Source organism: Acinonyx jubatus, chromosome D4 (genome assembly GCF_027475565.1).
Source record: "Acinonyx jubatus isolate Ajub_Pintada_27869175 chromosome D4, VMU_Ajub_asm_v1.0, whole genome shotgun sequence".
NCBI lineage: Eukaryota > Metazoa > Chordata > Mammalia > Carnivora > Felidae > Acinonyx > Acinonyx jubatus.
Genome location: NC_069391.1, coordinates 21,512,972 through 21,534,682, shown reverse-complemented (window position 1 = coordinate 21,534,682; position 21,711 = coordinate 21,512,972). Strand labels below are relative to the sequence as shown.

At 38.0% G+C, this 21,711-nt stretch overlaps 1 protein-coding gene across 2 annotated transcripts in view; it reads left to right on the top strand.

Annotated features, from left to right (window-relative positions):
- The window catches only part of HSDL2 (hydroxysteroid dehydrogenase like 2), a 65,158-nt gene that overhangs the window by 5,565 nt on the left and 37,882 nt on the right, over positions 1 to 21,711 (top strand). Inside the window, exons 2-6 of one of the 2 annotated variants that reach the window (XM_015068654.3) lie at positions 1,926 to 2,089; positions 3,261 to 3,359; positions 8,767 to 8,881; positions 16,034 to 16,137; positions 16,827 to 16,925. In XM_015068654.3, the coding sequence (XP_014924140.3) occupies positions 1,926 to 2,089; positions 3,261 to 3,359; positions 8,767 to 8,881; positions 16,034 to 16,137; positions 16,827 to 16,925 (581 nt within the window). The remainder of the gene's footprint in view (positions 1 to 1,925; positions 2,090 to 3,260; positions 3,360 to 8,766; positions 8,882 to 16,033; positions 16,138 to 16,826; positions 16,926 to 21,711) is intronic. The other variant, XM_053204785.1, reaches the window with a different exon arrangement.

Here is a 21,711-nt window from a genome sequence, read left to right as displayed (position 1 = left end):
GCCCCGCATCGTGCTCTGTGTTGACAGCTCAGAGCCTGGAGCCTGTTTCGGATTCTGTGTCTCTCTCTGTCTCTGACCCTCCCCCGTTCATGCTCTGTCTCTCTCTGTCTCAAAAATAAATAAATATTGAAAAAAATTTTTATTAAAAAAAATTTTTTTTTAACATTTTTATTAAGACACTCGTGTCGCCTGGGTGGCTCAGTCGGTTAGGCGTCTGATTTCAGCTTGGGTCGCGATCTCACAGTTCATGAGTTGGAGGCCCTCGTCGGGCTCTGTGCTGACAGCTCAGAGTCTGGAGCCTGCTACAAATTCTGTGTCTCCCTCTCTCTCTGCCCCTCCCTCACTTGTTCTCTGTCTCTCAAAAATAATAAACATTAAAAGATTAAAAAAAAAAAGAGAGACACTCAACAGACTGAGCTACCTAGACATGCCCTACCTGATTTTATTTTAGATGTTTCCTTCCCGCCTAACACCTAAGTAAATAGAAAGTTTAAAGTTAAGACAGATGGGGGTGCCTGGGTGGCTCAATCAGTTAAGTGTCTGACTCTTGATTTTGGCTCAGATCATGATCTTCACAGTTCATGAGATCGAGCTCTGCACTGACAGCAGGGAGCCTGCTTGGGATTCTCTCACTCCCTCTCTCTCTCTCTGCCCCTCCCCCACTCATGTTCACATGCACCCACGCTCTCTCTCAAAATAAATAAACTTAACAAAAAAAAGTTATGGTAGATGAATGTAAAGATGAATGGGCACAGAGAACTTTCCTCAGTACAGTTGGGTCAGAGAATTTCCATCAGTACTCTGAGCTCTTTGCCAGTCTTTTAGGTTTGTTTGTTTAACAACTTTATTGAGATGTGATTCACCTACCACACAATTCATCCTTTTAAAGTATACTATTCAATGTTTTTTAGTAAATTAACAGACTTGTGCAACCAACACCACAATTTTTAAAACCTTTTTATCATCTTCAGAAGAGACCCCACACCCCTCAGCTCTCAACTCCCAACTACTCCTGCCCCCAGCCCTAGGCAACCACTGTCCTCATGTCTCAATAGAGTTGCCTGTTCTGGACATTTCATATAAATGGAATCATACAATGTGTGGTCCTTTGTGACTAGCTTCTTTCACTTGCATAATATTCTCAAGGTTCACCCATTTAGCACGGATCAGTACTTACTTCCTTTTTACTGTTGAATTTATTCCACTGTATGGATATGCTGCAGTTTATCCATTCATCAGTTGGATATTTACATTGTTTCCACTCTGGCTATTAGAGCAATGATGAGCATCCATTATACAATTATTTGCTTTCAGGTAATTTCTTTTTTTTTTTAATGTTTATTTATTTATTTTGAGAGAGCATGAGTAGGAGAGGGGCAGAGAGAGAGGGAGAGAGAGAGAGAATGCTGTCAGTGCAGACCCTGATGCGGGGCTTGAAGTCACAAACCCTGAGATCATGACCTGAGCCAAAATTAAGAGTTGGATGCTTAAACCCAGACACCCCCAGATAATTTCTTTTAAGTGAGTTTGTATTCATTGTAGAAAATTTGAAAAATCCTGAAAAATATAAAAATATGATAAAATTTGTTCATAATACCACCACTCAAAAATAAGCTTTGTTAACACTTTTTCTGTGGGGAAAAAAATACATGTCTATATAGGTTAATAATTCCTTATTTCTTAAGATTTACTTGTATCTGAGCAGATTTTGATTGCCAAGTCATATCAAGACTGGCCAACAGCCGTTATAATATTACAGCAGTGGCAATATCACAGAATTATTAGCTATCAGGGAGGGAAGGAGGAAGGTTCAGAGAAAGTTTCAGAAGGGGAAACATACATATGTGAAATATGCAGAAGTTCCTGTTACTAATAAGTAATTAAAACATTGAGCTTCTTATAAGGTCATATTTGTTCTGTTGTAGGAAGCTAGCAGGATGTACAGTTTTTATCACAGGTGCCAGCCGTGGCATTGGCAAAGCTATTGCATTGAAAGCAGCAAAGGATGGAGCAAACATTGTCATTGCTGCGAAGACTACCCAAGCACACCCCAAACTCCCAGGCACAATCTATACTGCTGCTGAAGAAAGTGAGTGAATGTGACAGTGCCATTTCATGAAATGTCCTAACCATGGTTTCAATACATAGAGAATTTACTGGAGAGTTTAATTGTAGCTCTTGGAAAGGTACCCTAAAAATCATTTTATCTGGTTAAAGAAGTATCTTGTCAGCTGAGGGCAGTGATTCAGAAACTTTTTTTCCCATCACTTTTGAGCGATGTGAGAGACTCCCATTAAAAATCATGTCTCTTGAGGGCAGTTGTTCTTGGATCTACGCAGAAAATGGGGGAGTGGAAATGGAGAGGTGGATGATGTGAGCACTTCGAGAAAGCTCTCCATGTTATTTATTCTCTGTGCCATTTGAAAGTCATTATCTTAATACTCTCAGTTCACAGTTATCAAGTGCTTATATTCAAGGCATTGTGCTAGACACAGTACCGGGAGGGAGGGCTTAAAATTAAACTTTGGTTAATAATGCTAGTTTTGTTAGTCATGTTTATAGCATTGTGGTTATGTTAGGGGAACACATATGAGTGAAACGATGCCTGAGATTTGTTTTAAAATACATACCAGCCAAAAACAAAACAGGATCGGGGGTAGAAAAATTAAACAACTCAAACACCTGGCAAAGCATTAATAATCATTAATAAGTGATAGATTCATGGTAGTTTATTATACTATTTTTGTGTTGTATATTTTTTGTGAAATTTTTCATAATAAAGGTTTTTTTAAATTACCTTCCCTTTTTTTCTTTTTAATAGGATATTTTTTACTTGCCTTTTTTTTTTTTTTTTAAGAGAGAGAGCGAAAGAGAGAGAGAGAGAGAGCAGGGGGAGGAGACAGAGAAGGAGAGAGAGAAACCCAAGCAGGCTCCTCACTGTCAGTTCAGAGGGGCTCTAAATCAGGAACCGTGAGTTCATGACCTGAGCCGAAATCAAGAGGCAGATGCTTAACCGACTGAGCCATACAGGTGTCCCCTTTTTTTTGGTTTTTAATAGAGTTGGCTTTTCTAATCTGAGGCTGGATATGGGTTAGTCAGTCTGTCCGACTGTAGGGTAGAATCACTAGTAGTTCTAAGACATATTTATTTATATTGATTTTCTGAAAATAGGATACTTATTTCTTTTGATTCATATCAGAACGGAAAGTTTAGTATTTGAATGCCTCAATGCTTTGTTTTTGTTTGTTTATTCTTTATAGTCGAAGCAGCTGGAGGAAAGGCCTTGCCATGTGCTGTTGATGTGAGAGATGAACAGCAAATCAATAATGCTGTGGAGAAAGCAGTGGAGCAATTTGGAGGTAGTGCCTTAATTCTGAAATAATTATTGACTAACTATAATTTAAATTAAAAAAATTTTTTTTTAATTTTCTAAGTCATTGAAGGATCATCAGGTAGGAGTATTTGGTTATGTAGAAATGCAGCTTAAAACCATCTGATGACTTTTTTTATTGCTAAAAATTATTTTGAATAATACAACAAATCTACCATTCAATATAAAGTTAGGCCCTTGACAATACATATGTCTAATCAATGAGCTTCCCAGATCCCATCTTCTTGCTTCTCCTCAATTAATGTAGCCCATCATTTGATGACTCTTTGGTATTTATTGGATAAAGTGTAGATAACTTACTCACATTCAAGGTATTTCGCATTCTGATCTCAACAGACTTTTTTTGGTTCCATTTTTTTTTTTTTAATACCCCTGTGTAAATGCTTTACTCCTGCCCAGATAGTTTACTTCCATATCCTTGCCTTAAGATTTTGTCTCTTTTTCTCTTCCTCTTCCTGAGGCTTCTCTAGTGCCCACCTCTCCATCTCCAATCCTGCCTGAAATGCTCCCTTCTCTATCTTTTGAAATCCCACCTTTCTGTGGTTAAATCTTACCTTCTTCCTGACCTTGCCGACTTATCAGAAGTGTATTTTTCTTTCTCTGAATTCCTAAATCATTCCTTTGATCCTTCTTGTACTGCTTTAGATCTTAGTGGGTTTTTTTCCTCCTCAGTTAGTTTACAAGCTCCTAGAAGGCAGGTGTTGGGGATTGAGCTAAGGCTTTGAAGGTATTATAGCAAGGCACCTGGCCATGTCCAAATCCTGCCCAAACCATTATCACTCTTTCCCGTCTCCCATAGTATTCCAGAGACTGTATGTATATATGAAAGATAATTGACAACAAGGTAATTGAAACAAGATAATATTTTATTGTTAGCATGGCTTGTGCTTATAACCTTCGGTGCAGAGCACTGTGTTATAAAGGATCAGAACACAGCTTTGGCTCAAGTGGGGCCTCTATCTTTAAATCCAAAGTCTTAACCCCTACCTGGCAAAGTAATGTCAATGCGTATGTGAGAAGAAGAAAGAGAATGCAAAATTATTGGTTTTATTTATTTATTTCTTACTGATAGGGACACGTGGAAGAGAAAGGAGAGGAAGCCACGTTCATGTGCAGGACCTTTTATCTAAAATAACTTCACCTGGTAGTAAAAGTAGCCAATTAGTGCTAATTAAGATTTGGCCTGATTAGCTTAAACATTCCTTTTTAGGGAAGAATTAAGGGAGAAAGTAGATAGTAGAAAGAGAAAGGGGGTAGACAGGAGCTTTTCCTTTCCCTATGTTCTTTTTTTTTTTTTATGTATGTATGTATATAGAGTACACATGTGCTTGAGTGGAAGAGAAGCAAAGAGAGAGGGAGAGAGAATTCCAAGCAGGCTCCATGCTTGTTAGCACAAGGCCCAACATACGTAAGGCTGGATTTCACAAACCACGAGATCATGACTGGAGCTGAGATCAAGAGCTGGACGCTTAACTGGCCACCCAGGTGCCCCTCCTATATTTAGTTCAGTGTTAGTTTTTTCTGTTGTGTCTGTCAACTGAGGGTGAGTTTATCCTTCCTGGAGAATGAGATCATCAGAATATCAGAGAGAGCCACCACCACCTTTGTCTAAGCCCTTCCTGTCTTTATTTCTGTCTTTCTCCTGGAAAATGTCAGCAATTCAGCTCTTGTCAGTATGGTCCCAAGAAATGTAGAGACATTAGGTCAAGATAGGACATTAGTTAAAGGTGCTTAAAAGCCATACTGTACAGGCCCAGAATTCACCCCCTGTTTGACTTCCATCTTGAATTCTAGCTGTGCGATCTATCCTGATTCACCAGAAAGACTTACACATTCTATAGTATATGACAGCATAGCACATTAATTTATGCCTGTCAAAAATGGGATGCACCTCCACTGAGCAGTATTGGGCTCCTACAGAGAAATTGAATTCTCACAAATTAATTTCTTCTTGCCACAGAGAATTTAAGGACCCACATTGAAATCTCTTCAGTTTTCATACTCTGTTTTGTCCCAGCCAAAGAATTTTCCCTCAGAAACATGGATGGTCTGGATTTCTTATTTAGCCATTATAGATTGTCTTCCATTGGTTCTGGGATCATTCCTTCAGCATCTTCAATGTTGGATTAATCCAGTTCTGCCAATCATATGATCTCCTTTTCCAGGACAGAGGAAATGAAAGGAGCAAAAGGAAATCTTGGCTTCTGTGTTTTCAGATGCCAGTTGATCCATACTATTGATCTGGCATTTGTGTCCCTGAACTTAAACTCTGTTGGTAGAAATTTTCACTTAAGAGGATGTGTTTTCCATACCTTTGAGGAAGAAAAAAATCTCCCAGGATATTTTGCTACTTTTTATTGAGAGAAGCGTCTGAAACACTTTTATCTTTTTGATAAATTTATAGATTGGCAGTGGAGTTATCTCTGTTTTGAAGTCTTAAGTTTTCCTTCCTTCCTCCTTAGTATCCACTTTGATGTATTTAAATTTTTTTGCTTTCCTTTTAACTATCAGCTTCTGCTTTCCTGCCATAACAATGCACAATTAAGAGGGAACCCGGTTGGGCCACCTGGTTGGCTCAGTTGGTTAAGCATCTGACTTCGGCTCAGGTCATAATCTCGGGTGAGCTCCAGCCCCGTCTCAGGTGAACACGAGCCCCACTTCTCTCTTGCTCTCTACCCCTCATGGGATTCTCTCTCTCTCCTCTCTCTCTTTCAAAAAAAAAAAAAAAAAAAAAAAGAGAGAGCTCTGTTCAACCACTCAGCTGCTCATAATTTTGGTGGATGCCACATTTATAAGAGATGACCTCTAAGATGCTCCTTTTCCCCCACTCTGTGTTTTTGTTTTGTTTTTTGTTTTTTTTTTCACAAAGATCCCACGCCTTTAGTTTTTATTTGTTTGGTTTTAGTTGCATACTGTGGTTGCTACTATTGTGGCCTTCTGTTTTGGAATTCTGTAGGCCTGTGAATTCTGCCTGTTGGGAAGACTTTACCTTTTCCTGATATTTCTCTGTGCTGGAGAGTTGTCTTTAACAAAGTCCTGAGCAGTTGATAATGCTTTCAAACCTATGCCCTCAGGGTTCTCTACCACAGGGTGCTCCCTAACACCTTGCTTTCCCTCACCTTGAGTTGTCCAAGCCTTGAGTAAATTATGCTATTTCATAAACCACAGAAACATTCTTTCCTGCTACTTTTTTTCTTCTGCAGCTGGCGTATATATGCTGTTTGTGTATTATTTTTCACTGTTCCCTAATCCATTTTAATTTGGGCCTTTGGAATTTAGAAATTTTAACCTACATCTTGATTGGAGCCATTTTTTTTTCTTTAGCATTGGCAAGTCAAATACAGCTTACCACATCAGTATATTTTTGTTCCTCATTTCCTTTCTTTGCCTGTGGGCCCAGATGTTTGTTCTGCTAACATACTTGTCATTTGTTGTCACATAGTGAGAGAGATGAAGTCAATAAAGTCTGGATTTGCTTAAGGAATTTATTGACTGGTTAACCCCTGCTACCTTCATCTCTCTGAAGAGGGTAATTCTATGCAAGTGGTGTATATACTCCTCAGTCCAGTGTTTCACTCAGATGTACACTCATTTTGCTTTGCTCCCACCTGGCTGCTTCTTTAGTGAGTATCATCTTTCTTGCCTCTTAGGCCCTAGCCTTATATAGAATAGCCACTCCATGATTATCTTTGATGTGGTTGAGTAGCTCATAGCTTTGTGGAATGAGAAGCATGTCCTATATTTAAAAATTCTTTTTATAGGGGAATGCCTGGGTGGCTTAGTTGGTTAAGCTTCTGTCGGCTCAGGTCATGATCTCATGGTCCATGAGTTCGAGCCCTGTGTCAGGCTCTGCCCTGACAGCTCAGAGCCTGGAGCCTGCTTCGGATTCTGTGTCTCTCTTTCTCTCTGCCCCTTCCCTGTTTGTGCTCTGTCTCTCTCTCTCAAAAATAAACATTAAAAAAAAAATTAAGGGTGCCTGGGTGCCTCAGTTAAGCGTTCTACTTCAGTTCAGGTCATGATCTCCTGGTTCATGGGTTCGAGGCCCATGTTGGACTCTGTGCTGACAGCTCAGAGCCTGGAGCCTATTTCAGATTCTGTGTCTCCCTCTCTCACTGCCCCTCACCTGCTGGTGCTGTCTCTCTCTCTCTTTCTCTCTCTCTCAAAAAAAATAAATAAAACATTAATAAAAAAAAAGAAAAAACTTTTTTTCACAGGTCTTTACTCCTTGTGAAGGCAGCCATCATTATGTTCCTTCTAGAAAGTTGGTAGTCACAGGGCCTGGTACTTGTCTCAGATATCCAGGTGATTTACTTGAGTTTGAGTTTTGTTATAATGAAGGTATAAAATGTAATGTAGTTGAGTCTAAAGTTATTCTAAGGACACATTTTAAGAAAACATTAGCAACACAAACTGTATACAAAAAGATGTAGAAATTGGGGAATGAGGATGTGATCAAAATGTTATAGTGTTACTATATATGAAGAAGGGGTGCTTAAGACAAAAATGTTTTAGTGAGTATAATAGACTTATTTAAGCCATTATCCACATACTGTGAGAGAGGAGCATAGGAAAGTTAAGAGGATAACAAATAATGTTTATTGCAACAGTATAACCCCAGCAGTAGAAGTTATGATATTCTATTTGATGGAATATTAAGTGCCCTTTAAAAAGAACTATGAATCATGTAGAAACAGAGAAGTGTTTAAGATACTTCTGTATTTTACCATTTTCATTTAACATTATTTAACTAAAACTTGTAATTAAACTTGTAAACAAAATATGTTACATATAGAGGAACTGGACAGAATATACATAAATAATTGTTATTATAAATTAATTTTATTTTGTGTATGAATTATTAAAACAAATTTGATATACTTTGATGATTTACCTAGAATTGAAAATTCACTCTAGGTCTTTTTTCTTTTCCCAGTTCTCAAGACCAGGAAGGACCTCTTTTATTTAAGTGAGGGTCTTAGGAGGGAGGTCAGTGAGCTTGGAAGGAGGACAGGCCTTGGAAAGATGCTAGAGAGAAGGGAGAACTTTAAGGAAGTTAACCTAAGGTTCTTGGAGGCAAGGAGGGAAGACCAGGAGGTAAGAGAACAAATAAGAATGGAAGCTACAAATCACTGAGGACTAAGCCTTCTTACAGTTTCACGCGAAGCTCTGGCTATTGGCTATCTCCATTGTGCCGGTGAAAATACTTGGGTATTTTAACACAGCTATTGAGTCTTGCATTGGCGTATTGGTCAGTCATATTATCTAAAAGAAGTATTTGTGAACCAACTTAGGGTTCAACTATATAGTGTAAATGTTATTTCTTTTTGTTACAAAGTTTAAATTGCATTAATAGGAAGTTGATTATTTGAAAACAGGAATTGATATTTTGGTGAATAATGCCAGTGCCATTAGCTTGACCAACACATTGGAAACGCCTGTGAAGAGAGTGGATTTGATGATGAATGTCAACACCAGAGGCACCTATCTGACGTAAGTTAGAGTTGTTGGGGAGTACATTGCAATGTTTTCTCAGAGAACTAGTTGTAAACAGATTTGAACCAGATCAGCAATACAATTTAAAACCTAGTCACTTGTTACAAAGGCCTAAAAGTGCTCCAAGCTGGTAGATGGTATTTTAAACAGTTTTATTCAGAGCTCCTTTTCTCTGTGAATCTAATAAAGTCTAAAGTATAGCCCAGGCATTTTCAAACATTTGCATGAATAAATATATACATGCATACCAAGTCTTCTGATTATTCAAGCTAGCAATCACCTTTCCTTCCTCTGAAAAACCCGAGGTTTTAGTTATATAAGTAAGAAGAAGCCTGTTAAGACTCACATTTTTTTTCATTTTTATTAAATTTTTAATTTTAATTCCAGTATAGTTAACATAGAGTGTTATATTTATTAGCTTCAGGTGTCTGTGAATCACATTTTATGTAACAAAGGCTAATGCTATCTTGGGGATTATCAGGGGCAATACAAAATACAGAATGAAAGCAAATGTAGTCGTGATCTGTTCTGGATGGGTCAGACAGCCCACTCTTGTTTGTTCCTTTTTTTTCTGTTTATTTACCCTCAGGTTCTACCACTTTTTTTTCATGTGGACACAAGGATAGATCAATATAGAACTTGTTGGTCTGCCTTCTAGGTGTCTCATATGTATCTGCCTTACATGTACACACAAAATAGGCTGTTAGGACCTTGGGCTTTGGCGTTAGACTCCTTTGAGTAGGATTCAAGTCCTACTTCCCACCCTTTCTGATGTGCTATCTCATAACTTTGTGCAAGCAACTTCTTGCAGATTCTGTTTCCTCGTTTGTAAGACGGGGATGATAAAATCACAGGATTCGTTGTGAGGGTTGAACGTAAAGTTTGTTAATAGTCTTGAACTTTTCTCTCAGATGTGTTTTGTTGGGTATGCAAAACTAGGCCTTGACCATTTTAAAAAGTTTGTTTTTACTAGCTACTTTGCTAGTTCAGAATTTTATTAGTTGCCTATATGAAAAAGATTAGATTTACACAAAGATCCAGATTTCTGGCTTTTTATTGAAACATTAGAAAATGTGGCCACAGCATACTCATGTGGCAACCTTGAGCTGCTATAGCTGAGTGAGAGTATTAGCTGCCTCAGTAGATGGCATGAGTCTGCTGTCTTTTGGATGCTGAGGACAGGCTTAAAGGTTGCCATTTTTATTGTTGTACTTGCCTTGCTGTTTTTCTTAAAGAGGGAAATAAAATATTTCTCATACCCATGTGTCTGTCTAAAGTGGGAAAATGAGACATATGCCAGGAGGACCATATGTTGAAAAAAAATGCGTTAGAGTTTACTACTTTGTGGATGCGGCGCATATTTCTGTAAATTCAATATGTAAGATATTATCTCTCTTGAATGGAAAGTGTAGTGAATCAAATCCTAGTAAGAACTATGGCAAAGATATAGAAGAGATTGTGGTGAAAAACTTAATGAACTAGAAAAAGGACTAACATTTCAATAGGATTTGTGTTTATTTTTAGCTAAAATTAGCATTGCAGCTCTGTGATGTAGTCATATGTTACATGAAGAAATTATCTGGGCATCAAAATCTTTTACAGATGGTAACTTTGTGAAAGAATTTTGATTAAATATAAACATTCATTTAAAAAGCATTTAGAAAGTGTAATCTAACCAGGAATACTGTTGCTCAGCATGTTGAATTAAGGCTTAGAAGGAAACGATTTGTGAAAAGTTAAATCATTTGTGGCAGTTTCAATTGTAGACGATGAAGCCACAGATATAAATACTCCACTCACCAAATTTTATTTATTTAAGGGATCAAGAGAATTTTGAGGTGATTAAGATTTTTTTAGACTAGTATCCATGACATGAGCATGGAAATGACTTGTTAAGTGTTGAGAAACGTCTTAGGAAGTTTAATATAGATTTGTCAAAATTTTAGTAACCATAACTATAGATAACGCTATTGTGATGGTCATTGTTAACTTTAAGCCCGAATGGTCAGTGTTAATTTTAGACTTACTAAACTAATGTAGAAATGTTTCACAGAGATGCAGTAGATAATTTTGTTCATTGTATTATTCATTAGGAATTGCTTTTGCTAAAAAGTTTTTTTTTTATATATGAAATTTATTGACAAATTGGTTTCCATACAACACCCAGTGCTCATCCCAAAAGGTGCCCTCCTCAATACCCATCACCCACCCTCTCCTCCCTCCCACCCCCCATCAACCCTCAGTTTGTTCTCAGTTTTTAATAGTCTCTTATGCTTTGGCTCTCTCCCACTCTAACTTCTTTTTTTTTTCCTTCCCCTCCCTCATGGGTTCCTGTTAAGTTTCTCAGGATCCACATAAGAGTGAAACCATATGGTATCTGTCTTTCTCTGTATGGCTTATTTCACTTAGCATCACACTCTCCAGTTCCATCCACGTTGCTACAAAAGGCCATATTTCATTTTTTCTCATTGCCACGTAGTATTCCATTGTGTATATAAACCACAGTTTCTTTATCCATTCATCAGTTGATGGACATTTAGGCTCTTTCCATAATTTGGCTATTGTTGAGAGTGCTGCTATGAACATTGGGGTACAAGTGCCCCTATGCATCAGTACTCCTGTATCCCTTGGATAAATTCCTAGCAGTGCTATTGCTGGGTCATAGGGTAGGTCTATTTTTAATTTTCTGAGGAACCTCCACACTGCTTTCCAGAGCAGCTGCACCAATTTGCATTCCCACCAACAGTGCAAGAGGGTTCCCGTTTCTCCACATCCTCTCCAGCATCTATAGTCTCCTGATTTGTTCATTTTGGCCACTCTGACTGGCGTGAGGTGATATCTGAGTGTGGTTTTGATTTGTATTTCCCTGATGAGGAGCGACGTTGAGCATCTTTTCAGGTGCCTGTTGGCCATCCGGATGTCTTCTTTAGAGAAGTGTCTGTTCATGTTTTCTGCCCATTTCTTCACTGGGTTATTTGTTTTTCGGGTGTGGAGTTTGGTGAGCTCTTTATAGATTTTGGATACTAGCCCTTTGTCCGATATGTCATTTGCGAATATCTTTTCCCATTCCGTTGGTTGCCTTTTAGTTTTGTTGGTTGTTTCCTTTGCTGTGCAGAAGCTTTTTATCTTCATAAGGTCCGAGTAATTCACTTTTGCTTTTAATTCCCTTGCCTTTGGGGATGTGTCGAGTAAGAGATTGCTACGGCTGAGGTCAGAGAGGTCTTTTCCTGCTTTCTCCTCTAAGGTTTTGATGGTTTCCTGTCTCACATTCAGGTCCTTTATCCATTTTGAGTTTATTTTTGTGAATGGTGTGAGAAAGTGGTCTAGTTTCAACCTTCTGCATGTTGCTGTCCAGTTCTCCCAGCACCATTTGTTAAAGAGGCTGTCTTTTTTCCATTGGATGTTCTTTCCTGCTTTGTCAAAGATGAGTTGGCCATACATTTGTGGGTCAGTTCTGGGGTTTCTATTCTATTCCATTGGTCTATGTGTCTGTTTTTGTGCCAGCTAAAAAGTTAAAAATGGACTATGTTATGAGTTTTAAGAACCACATACACTTCCACGGTTTCAACCACACAGTTAGTTAGATGCTTTACTCATGTGAGCTACAAACATGATTATCTGCTCTGTGATGAGATTATGTGGCAATGGTGTATTGTTGAAGACATTTTGGCTTTAATTTGAAAGAAATCAACTCTTTTTTTATTTAAACATTTTTTAATGTTTATTTTCGAGAGAGACACACACACACAGAAAGAGAGAGACAGAGCATGAGTGGGGGAGGGGCAGAAAGCGAGGGAGACACAGAATCAGAAGCAGGCTCCAGGCTCTGAGCTGTCAGCACAGAGGCTGATGCAGGACTTGAACTCACGAACTGTGAGATCATGTCCTGAGCCAAAGTTGGATGCTTAACCGACTGAGCCACCCAGGCATCCCAGAAATCAACTTTTTACCACCCATGATAAAATTCCCAACTCAATTCCTATAGATAGATTGGATCAAAGACAGTTTTTTCAGTTGATATTATGACTTATGTAAACACAAATGTTTGATTGTCATTGATCATTCCTTGTGAAATTACGTCTTAGGAAAACATTTGTCAAGAGCAATCTGGCCCCTTTCCTATACCATGGTCATTTTCTAAACATGAAAATGATGGCTTAAACTACATTCTTGCAATTGTAGATTTGAAGGTTCAGTTCGAAAGAAAACAAAAAAACCACTGTTTTCAAACTATAAGATAGTGAACTAACCTTGTTCAGCTACCTTTTTCAATGAATACTACTTGTGTAGTTGAAGATCTACAAATGGAACGTGTAAGCCATATGGCACTAAGGTACTCAAAACTAAATATGAGTACATTGAAATAGCAGATCTACAAATATCTCAGGAATAGATACCCTAAAACATAAACCCTTTTTTAAAACAAAGATTCTATTCATTGTTGAAAGTTCCTCCATTTAGGAACAGCTGTTTTTTTATTTAATTTTTAATTTTTATTTTTGTTTTAAGTAGGCTCCATGCCCAGCATGGGGCTTGAACTCACAACCCTGAGTTCAAGGGTCACATGCTCTACTGACTGAGCCAGACAGACGCCCCTGGAACAGCTATTTTTAAAATAAAACTAAATATTTTTCCAGTTAAAGGCATATTGCAATGCTGAATGAAAGACTTGACATTGGCCTTTGGACCAGAGAAAAGGTGTCAGGTTTTTGGCCCTCTGTGGAAGGTGAAAAAGAAAAATTTGATAATGAAATATTTCCATTTTATTTTGTTTTATTTTTTATTTTGTGACACCCATTTATTCATGGAGGGAAGGTATAGATTGTTTTCTCAGGCAAGCCTGAGAATCATTGTGAGGGAGAGAGTGGGGGCAAGGCCCAAAGAACTCACCTGTTTGGAGGTTTCAGCAAGGATCTAAAAGTGTTTCCTGATCCCTGGCACACAGGACCCTGTGGCCTGTGACTTGTGTTGTAAAGGTTTAGAGAAACAGGGTTGGAAGGCAGAGAGGGGATAGAAGGCAGACCCTTAATTTATATTTTTAAGTTTCAATGAAATATTTAACCTGTTATATGTTATATGTGTTATATGTGTTATAACACATAACTTTATTCATTTACTCAAATACCCTATAGGCATTTGAGGTATGTGTTATAACACATTACTTTATTCATTTACTCAAATACCCTATAGGCATTTGAGCTCATAACCCTAATTAGGTAAAATAATTCGTGTAAGAGTGGTTAAGTGCAGTGCCTAGCACACAGTAAGTTTTCAGTAAGCTTAACTATTTTATTAAGCTGAAATATTAGTACCTAAGCATGGCACTAATAGTTTTTAATATGTAAGGTAGGGCTTATTACTGTTAAAACTGCAGCTGATTTAGGGTCAGTAATGCTGAGGGCCAGGTAGGCAAAGTGCAGGTGGAAAGGTTTTGTCTAATAGATCAAAGGAGAAGCTCTTGTGTATAATGTAAATGAAATGAGTTCTTTACTTTTTGAGTGTACAATGTGGTCATGGTCTTATTGCCTAGAATAGATTGGAGTTTTTTTCCTCTTGAGATTTTTGAGGTGCATCTTCACTGTTTTAATGAGTATTAGCTGTAATATTGTTTGCCCCTCCCCAACTCACCCCCACAAAAGTAAAGCACCTTTGGAAAGGGAAAACGATGTGTATAAAAAAATCCTTTGGTGATATGGATTGTATTTGGTTTCTAGGCTTGAAAAGATGTAGGCTTGAAAACAGGTAATGAGAATGTTGTACATGTTCATAAAACTAATGAGAAGAATGAACTAATTCAAAATCCTAGAAATTATTGAATGTGATACAAAACTAAAAGCTATACAACTATTAATCTACATATAGTATGTTATAGCTTAATAAATTTAAAATATTGGATCTTTTTGAACATTTTTTAAAAAATATATAAAAACTAAATATTGCTCCCAGAAGTATATTGCATTGCATATTGGTGCAAACTAAATTTGGGAATGTATTGGGAGTTTTGTTATTAAACTACACTTCCAGTGTAGCAGGAATACCACACCTACTAGGATGAAATAAGTTAGCATATGTAATAGTAATAATAGTTGTTTATTTCATGGTTAGTTATGCACTTTTTTTTTTTATGTTTTTTAATATTTATTTTTGAGAGAGAGAGAGAGAGTGTGAGTGGGGGAAGGGCAGAGAGAGAGGCAGACACAGAATCCGAAGCAACTCCAGGCTCTGAGCTGTGAGCACAGAGCCTGACGGGGGGGCTCGAACTCACGAACTGTGAGATCATGACCTGAGCTGAAGTCGGATACTCAACCGATTGAACCACCCAGGTGCTCCTGTGCACTGTTTTAAGTACCTCATATTTATCATCTCATTTTAATCCTTTGGTCGGTCTTCGATGGTAGTAGGTGTTACCAGCATTTACAAATGAACTGAGAGTTAGAATATATTTTGCCTAAGATCACACAATGAAGAGGCAGAAAGAGGGTATGAACCCAGGTCTGCCTGACTTGCGTACCATGTTCTCTACTACAGTGCTGCCTGTGCTGGCTGGCAAATGCATTAACTTACCGAAAAGTGTGTGTGTGTGTGTGTGTGTGTGTGTGTGTGTGTGTGTGTGTGTGTGTGTGTTGGGGAGGGAGAATTGGAAGGATGTAGTTGAGGGTAGCCTCAGTTGGATTTAAGGCTAATGTACCAGGGATTTGATTATTTTCATCAAGCAGATCATGTTAGGCTAGTAAGCAAAACTTCAAAGATTGAAAATTACTGCTTTTCCTGTCTTTGTTCCAGAAAAGTGAAAACAAACAAAAAGTACACTACATTACTGAACAAGTTTAGTTGCTTTGTAGAAGTAGTTTAAAATATAATTTTAGGGGCACCTGGGTAGCTCAATTGGTTAAGCATCCAACTTCAGCACAGGTCATGATCTCGTGGTCCGTGGGTTCAAGCCCCACATTGGGCTCTGTGCTAACAGCTCAGAGCCTGGAGCCTGCTTCCGATTCTGTCTCCCTCTCTCTCTGTCCTTCCCCTGCTCACGTTCTGTCTCTCTCTCTCTTTCTGTCTTAAGAATAAATTAAAAAAAAATTTAAATATATAATTTTAAAAAATGGGTAAGTTGTTAGAAAGCTGTTGACTTGTGTTTTCTTTTGCTTTCAGATCTAAAGCATGTATTCCTTATTTGAAAAAGAGTAAAATTGCACATATCCTCAATCTCAGTCCACCACTGAACCTAAATCCATTGTGGTTCAAACAGCACTGTGGTAAGTGGTTGGTTGAGGGGATGGTTTGTTTGATTAATTTGCTTTGTACTAAGTCAGTGTATCTATGATGTGATCAAAATTTGTTCATGGCATTCAACATTAAAGTTTCTGTGCAATATTGGTAGCACTTTGGAAAGTAGATTCTTTATCTTTTATCTGTAATTTGAAACGTTGAGGTATAGTTTACATTCAATAAAATGCACAGATCTTAGTGGCTCAGTTTGATGAGTTTTGACAAATGTGTATACACCTGCATAACCAATAGCCAAATCGGGATATGGATTTCCATCATTGCAGAAAGCTCCCTCCAGTCTCAGTAGGTGTGTTTTTTGTATATAACTTATTCTTCAATGAAGTTGGTTAAAAGCTATGAAGTACTTTCACTTTCACAGCAAATTAATGATTTGAGGTGTGTATGCTAACCTATAAGAATTATGTATAGGTGCTTCCTTTAATATAGTTGCATCAGATACTTAGTCCTTTTTTGTACATAATTTACTAAAATTTGGACAGGCAATTGGAATAGAAACTCCCAGTAAAACTGAAAGAAGTTCAGTTTTAATTGACTAGATTAAACAAATTTGCAACTTTTTGTTCTTGTTTCGCTGGCAGTATAGCCGTAGAAAGAAATTGGTTATACTCACAAATTAGTCCATTAATTAAATCCTATTCTTTGTGATTTCTTTCAGCTTACACCATTGCTAAGTATGGTATGTCTATGTGTGTGCTTGGAATGGCAGAAGAATTTAAGGGTGAAATTGCAGTCAATGCATTATGGCCTAAAACAGGTATGTACTTAAAAAAATATATCCATTTAATTAGTTTTTCATTTATTGTCCTTAACAGTTTTGAGATGCATCTTGGGTGGGTAGGTTGAGGTGGCAAACAAGTTAAACTTTTTATTATACATACAAGGCTCTTTTCAGTCACCTTCTACCTTTGACTTGGACTACATGACTGACTTTAAAGCCAGTTACTATGCTAGAGACATCGAACATTGGGACACTTGAAGAGTTTCATTAAAGAGAGGGGCACCCGGGTGGCTCAGTCAGTTCAGTGTCCCAACTCTTGATTTTGGCTCAGGTCATGATCCCAAGGTCATGGCTCAATCAGTAGAGCATGTGACTCTTGATCTCAGGGTTCTTTTTTTTTTTTTTTTTTTTTTTCAGGGTTCTAAGTTCAAGATCCACGTTAGTCATAGTTTACTTAAAAAAAAAAGAAACTAAATGCAACAGCTACTTAGGAGATTGAATTATAGCATAAAAATGCTTTCTGGATCTACACAGAGATTGTGTTTTGAATTAAAAAAAAAAAACTGTAGTTGAAGGATTGAGTGGTCATTGTTAACACCTGAATAAGTAGCTTGGCCATTGAAGTGTAAGAGATATCTCAAAATGCAGAGCAAAAACACTCTGAAGAAAAAGAAAATAGACTCACGGGACTTCCCATGTAAATATCAGGAGCCCCAGAAGGAGAAAACAAATAGAGGAAAAACAGTAATTTAACTAAAAATAGAAAATGGGTGCCTGGCTGGCTCAGTCAGAAGAGCATCTGACTCCTGATCTCAGGGTCATGAGTTCAAGCCCCATGTTGGGTATAGAGATTAAATAAATAAAATAAATACATACATACATACATACATACATACATACATACATACAATTTAAAAAAAAGAAAAAGAAAACAATTCCCTTTAGCCAAAGACTTAAATGTGTCAGTTGAAAGGTTTACCAAGTGGGAGGCTGAATTTATGGGGGGGCGGGGGGGTGGTATAGACATCTGGGAGACATCTCTGAATTTCAAGGATAAAAAGAAAATCTTGCAAGCTTTCAGGCAAAATATGTTACTTACAAAGGAAAAAGATTGCATCAATACTAGAAGGCAGTGGAATAACATCGTGGATTACTGATAGGAAGGGACCCATTCAAGATAACATTTATTGACAAGGGGAAGATATAGGAGCATGCAAGGATATCACATTTGAGAAAAATCTAGAAGTGCTGTTAACCAAACAGCAAATCAGTCATAGTCAAGACTTTTCAACATAGAGGGAAATGGAGTGGAGAGGAAATAATGGCAAGCAAAAAACCCTGTAATGCGTTTGGTTAAATGTAAATGAGGTGTGATAGAATGACCAAGAATATGAAATATAGGGTATCAAATAAGAACTCTTGGTATAGAAGACATGCATAAGAGAAAACTTTAAGGTTAGTCTCTGGGCAAAAGCACTAAACTGTCTTTTTAAAGCTTAGAAGTCGGGAAAGGACGAAATATGAAAGTAATTGAATTCTGAAGGGCTATATAAGCATTGGAAGATTGGGGAGGGAAAAGTATTCCGACAGTCTCATCTTGTGGCAGCCACAATACTAGATGGTATGCTTTTTAAAAATTATGTTTTCTTTTTGGGGCTAGGGTATGGAAATGCTTTAGGATCTTAAAGTTACAGATAACTACCTACCTTTTCTTTTAATTAATTTTTAATTTTAATTCCAGTACAGTTACATAGTTATATTAGTTTCAGGTGTACAATATAGTGATTCAGCAATTCCACACATTACTCAGTGTTCATTACCATAAGTGTACTCTTAATCCCCTTCCCCTGTTTCACCTGTCTCCTCACCTACCTCATTTCTGGTGACCATTAGTTCTCCATAGTTAAGAGTCTGTTTCTTGGTTTGTCTCTTCTCTTTTCTTTCTCCTTTGCTCATTTGTTTTGTTTCTTAAATTCCACATATGAGTGAGATCCTGTGGTATTTGTCTTTTCTCTGACTGACTTATATCACTTTAGTTTTATCCTCTCTAGCTCTATCCAGGTGTCTCAGGTACTTTCTCTTCAGTTGGTTTATTCACATCAGGATATAAACAGGTTTCACATAAGGGCACCCAGGTGGCTCAGTCAGTTGAGTGTCTGACTCTTAATGTCAGCTCAGAACATGATCCCATGATTGTGGGACCAAGCCCTGCATGAGGCTCTGCACTGAGCGTGGAGCCTGTTTAAGATTCTTTTTCTCTCCCTCTCCTCCTCTTTCCCTCTCTCCCTTTCTCCTTTTGCCCCTCTCCCCCTCTTGCCCTTTCTCTCTAAAAAAAAAAAAAAAAAAAAAAAACAGTTAACACATTACATTTGTGTGATAGTTTTCATTTATAGTAGTTACACTTAATTTTTTTTCCTTGTCACTGATTTCTTGAAAAACCAGGTCATTTATAGAATTTCCAAAATCCTGTATTTTCCTGATTCTTCCCACTGTGTCTTTTTTTTTTTTTTTTAATTTAATTTTGAGAGAGAGAGAGAACGCATGCGAGCACGTGAGCTGGGGAGGGGCAGAGGTGGGGGGGACAGAGGATCCCAAGCCAACTTTGCCCTGATAGCACAGGAGTCTAACTCGGGGCCTGAACCCATGAACCGTGAAATCATGACCTGAGTTGATGTCAGACGTTCAACCGACTGAACCACCTAGGTACCCCTCCCATTGTGTCTTTTAACATGTTTCTTTATTCTCTAAGGACCTTTATATTGTTTATTCCTATTCTTCTTCCTTCTGAAATTATTTTGTGTATTCATTTATTGCTCAACAAATACCTGTTGGACAGTTACCATGTGGCAGACCTTGTGCCAGGGTATTGTGCCTACTTCTTTGACCTTTCACCTAATAGATGACTAGTTTGGTAAGAGTTGACCATGAAAAGCACATTTAATCCAGCATTTTTGCAAAGTATTGCAGCCCTAGCGGTACTTTTGAACTGAATTGCCACATGTAACCTGTGAAACATACCCAGAGTTCTAGCTTAAGGACAATTGGGAGATTTCTTTTTATCTTTATTCCCATCTGCTGAGTGAAGGGATTTCCTCAGCATCAAGAAGTAGTGGAAGGGCCAATGGCCTGTGGTGTTGAAGCTCAGGAAATGGGGCTGTAGGTGAGAATGTATGGGGCCCAAGGGCGTGTTGCTGATACAATTTCTAGGAAAATTTAGCTGTTGTAAACACCTCTATAGTTACCACCTTGCTTTTCTTCTGAGGGCTCCAAGCATCAGTTTTTTAAAATTCCTTTCTTCTGTTTGACCGAGATTCCCTTCTTCCCTGGCCCACTGTGGGATCGGAACCGTGTTTCGTTGCTTCTTAATTTCCCTGATGTTTCTGAAGCAGATACAGTTCTTTTAAGATTTTTCTGGAGAGTGATATTCTTTGCAGTGAGGCAAAAGGTGAGAGGGAAAGAGTGCTTCTATAGCATTTTTCAAACTGCATGTCAGGACTCATTGGTGAATCATGAAATCAATTTCGTGGCTTGTAAAATTGAGTTAGAAGGTAGCAGCCAGAATTTCATTGTTTTGTTTTACTTCTAATGGAATAAAAAAGAAAATATTGCAGGTAGTTAGTCGGTACTGTTTCATATTTGAATGAATATGTGTGTGAGTGTGTGTATATGTATGTATTATGTATTACTAGTCATGTAGGTAAAAAGTGTTACTTATTGTGGATCACACTGAAAAACTTTAAAAGCTCACACTTTGTGGTGCTTTTCTTTTTCACCTTCTTTTCCTTCTCTCATCCTTTCTCAGCCTCCCCCCACCTCAGTCGTTGCTGTTATTGGTAGATAGTGAGGGTCAGGCAGTTAATTAGAAAGGGGTCTCTCTGATAACAAAGTCCTAACGTCGTATTTTCCCTTTTTTGTACCTCTATTATGTTACTTGTCATTTTCTATTCATTCATCTTCTGAACATTTGTATATGCCAGGTACAATTCTCTGCACTCTTTATTCGTTATGCATCTGAAGATGATTTATGAAGTGTCCACTTGTGTACGAGGCATTAAGGGGAATGAAGATGACTGTGATAACAGGCCTTACTCTTGGAGTTTACTGTTTAGGGTACCATTGTCTAAACTCTGTCCTTCCCTTCACCCCTCTACTCTGCTCACCTTTAGGTCTTTGGAATCATGGGGTAACAAAGTTAGAAAAAGCCTAGTCTGACTCTAAGAATTTTAGATTTTATTTGTACAACAGATAATTTTTGGATACCCGTTATGTCCAAGCTCTGTTTGAGTTGTTTAAGACACATCAGAGAATAAAACAGACAAGAAGCTCTGTCCTTTTGGAACTTGCAGTTTAATTGGGAGAGATACAATAGACAGTTAACATAAAGAAGAGTCAAGTATATAGCATGCTAGAAGGTGATAATGCTATGTAAAAAAATAGAACAAAGTAAGGGGGATTGGGAGTCTCAGATGTTGGGAGGGTAGATTGCAATTTTAAATAGAGTAGAAGGGTTTATATTTTTCGAGAAGGTGACGTTTGAGCATAGACTTGAAGAGGGTGCTGGAGTTAGCCTCAGGAATGTGTTAGCTACAGGGTACCTGAGAGAAGCATTGAAGGCAGAGGAAATAGCCAGGGGAAAGGTCCTAAGAGGTGAGCATGCCTGGCATGATGAAAGAGCAGAGAGAAGGCCAGTGTGGCCAGAGTGAGGGGAGAACAGTCGAAAATGAGATCGTGTCCATAAGGAAATGGGGATCAGATGTTGTAGGTCCTTGCCAAGACTTGAGTTTTTACTCTGAGTGAAATGGGCAGCTTTTGCAGGGCTTTG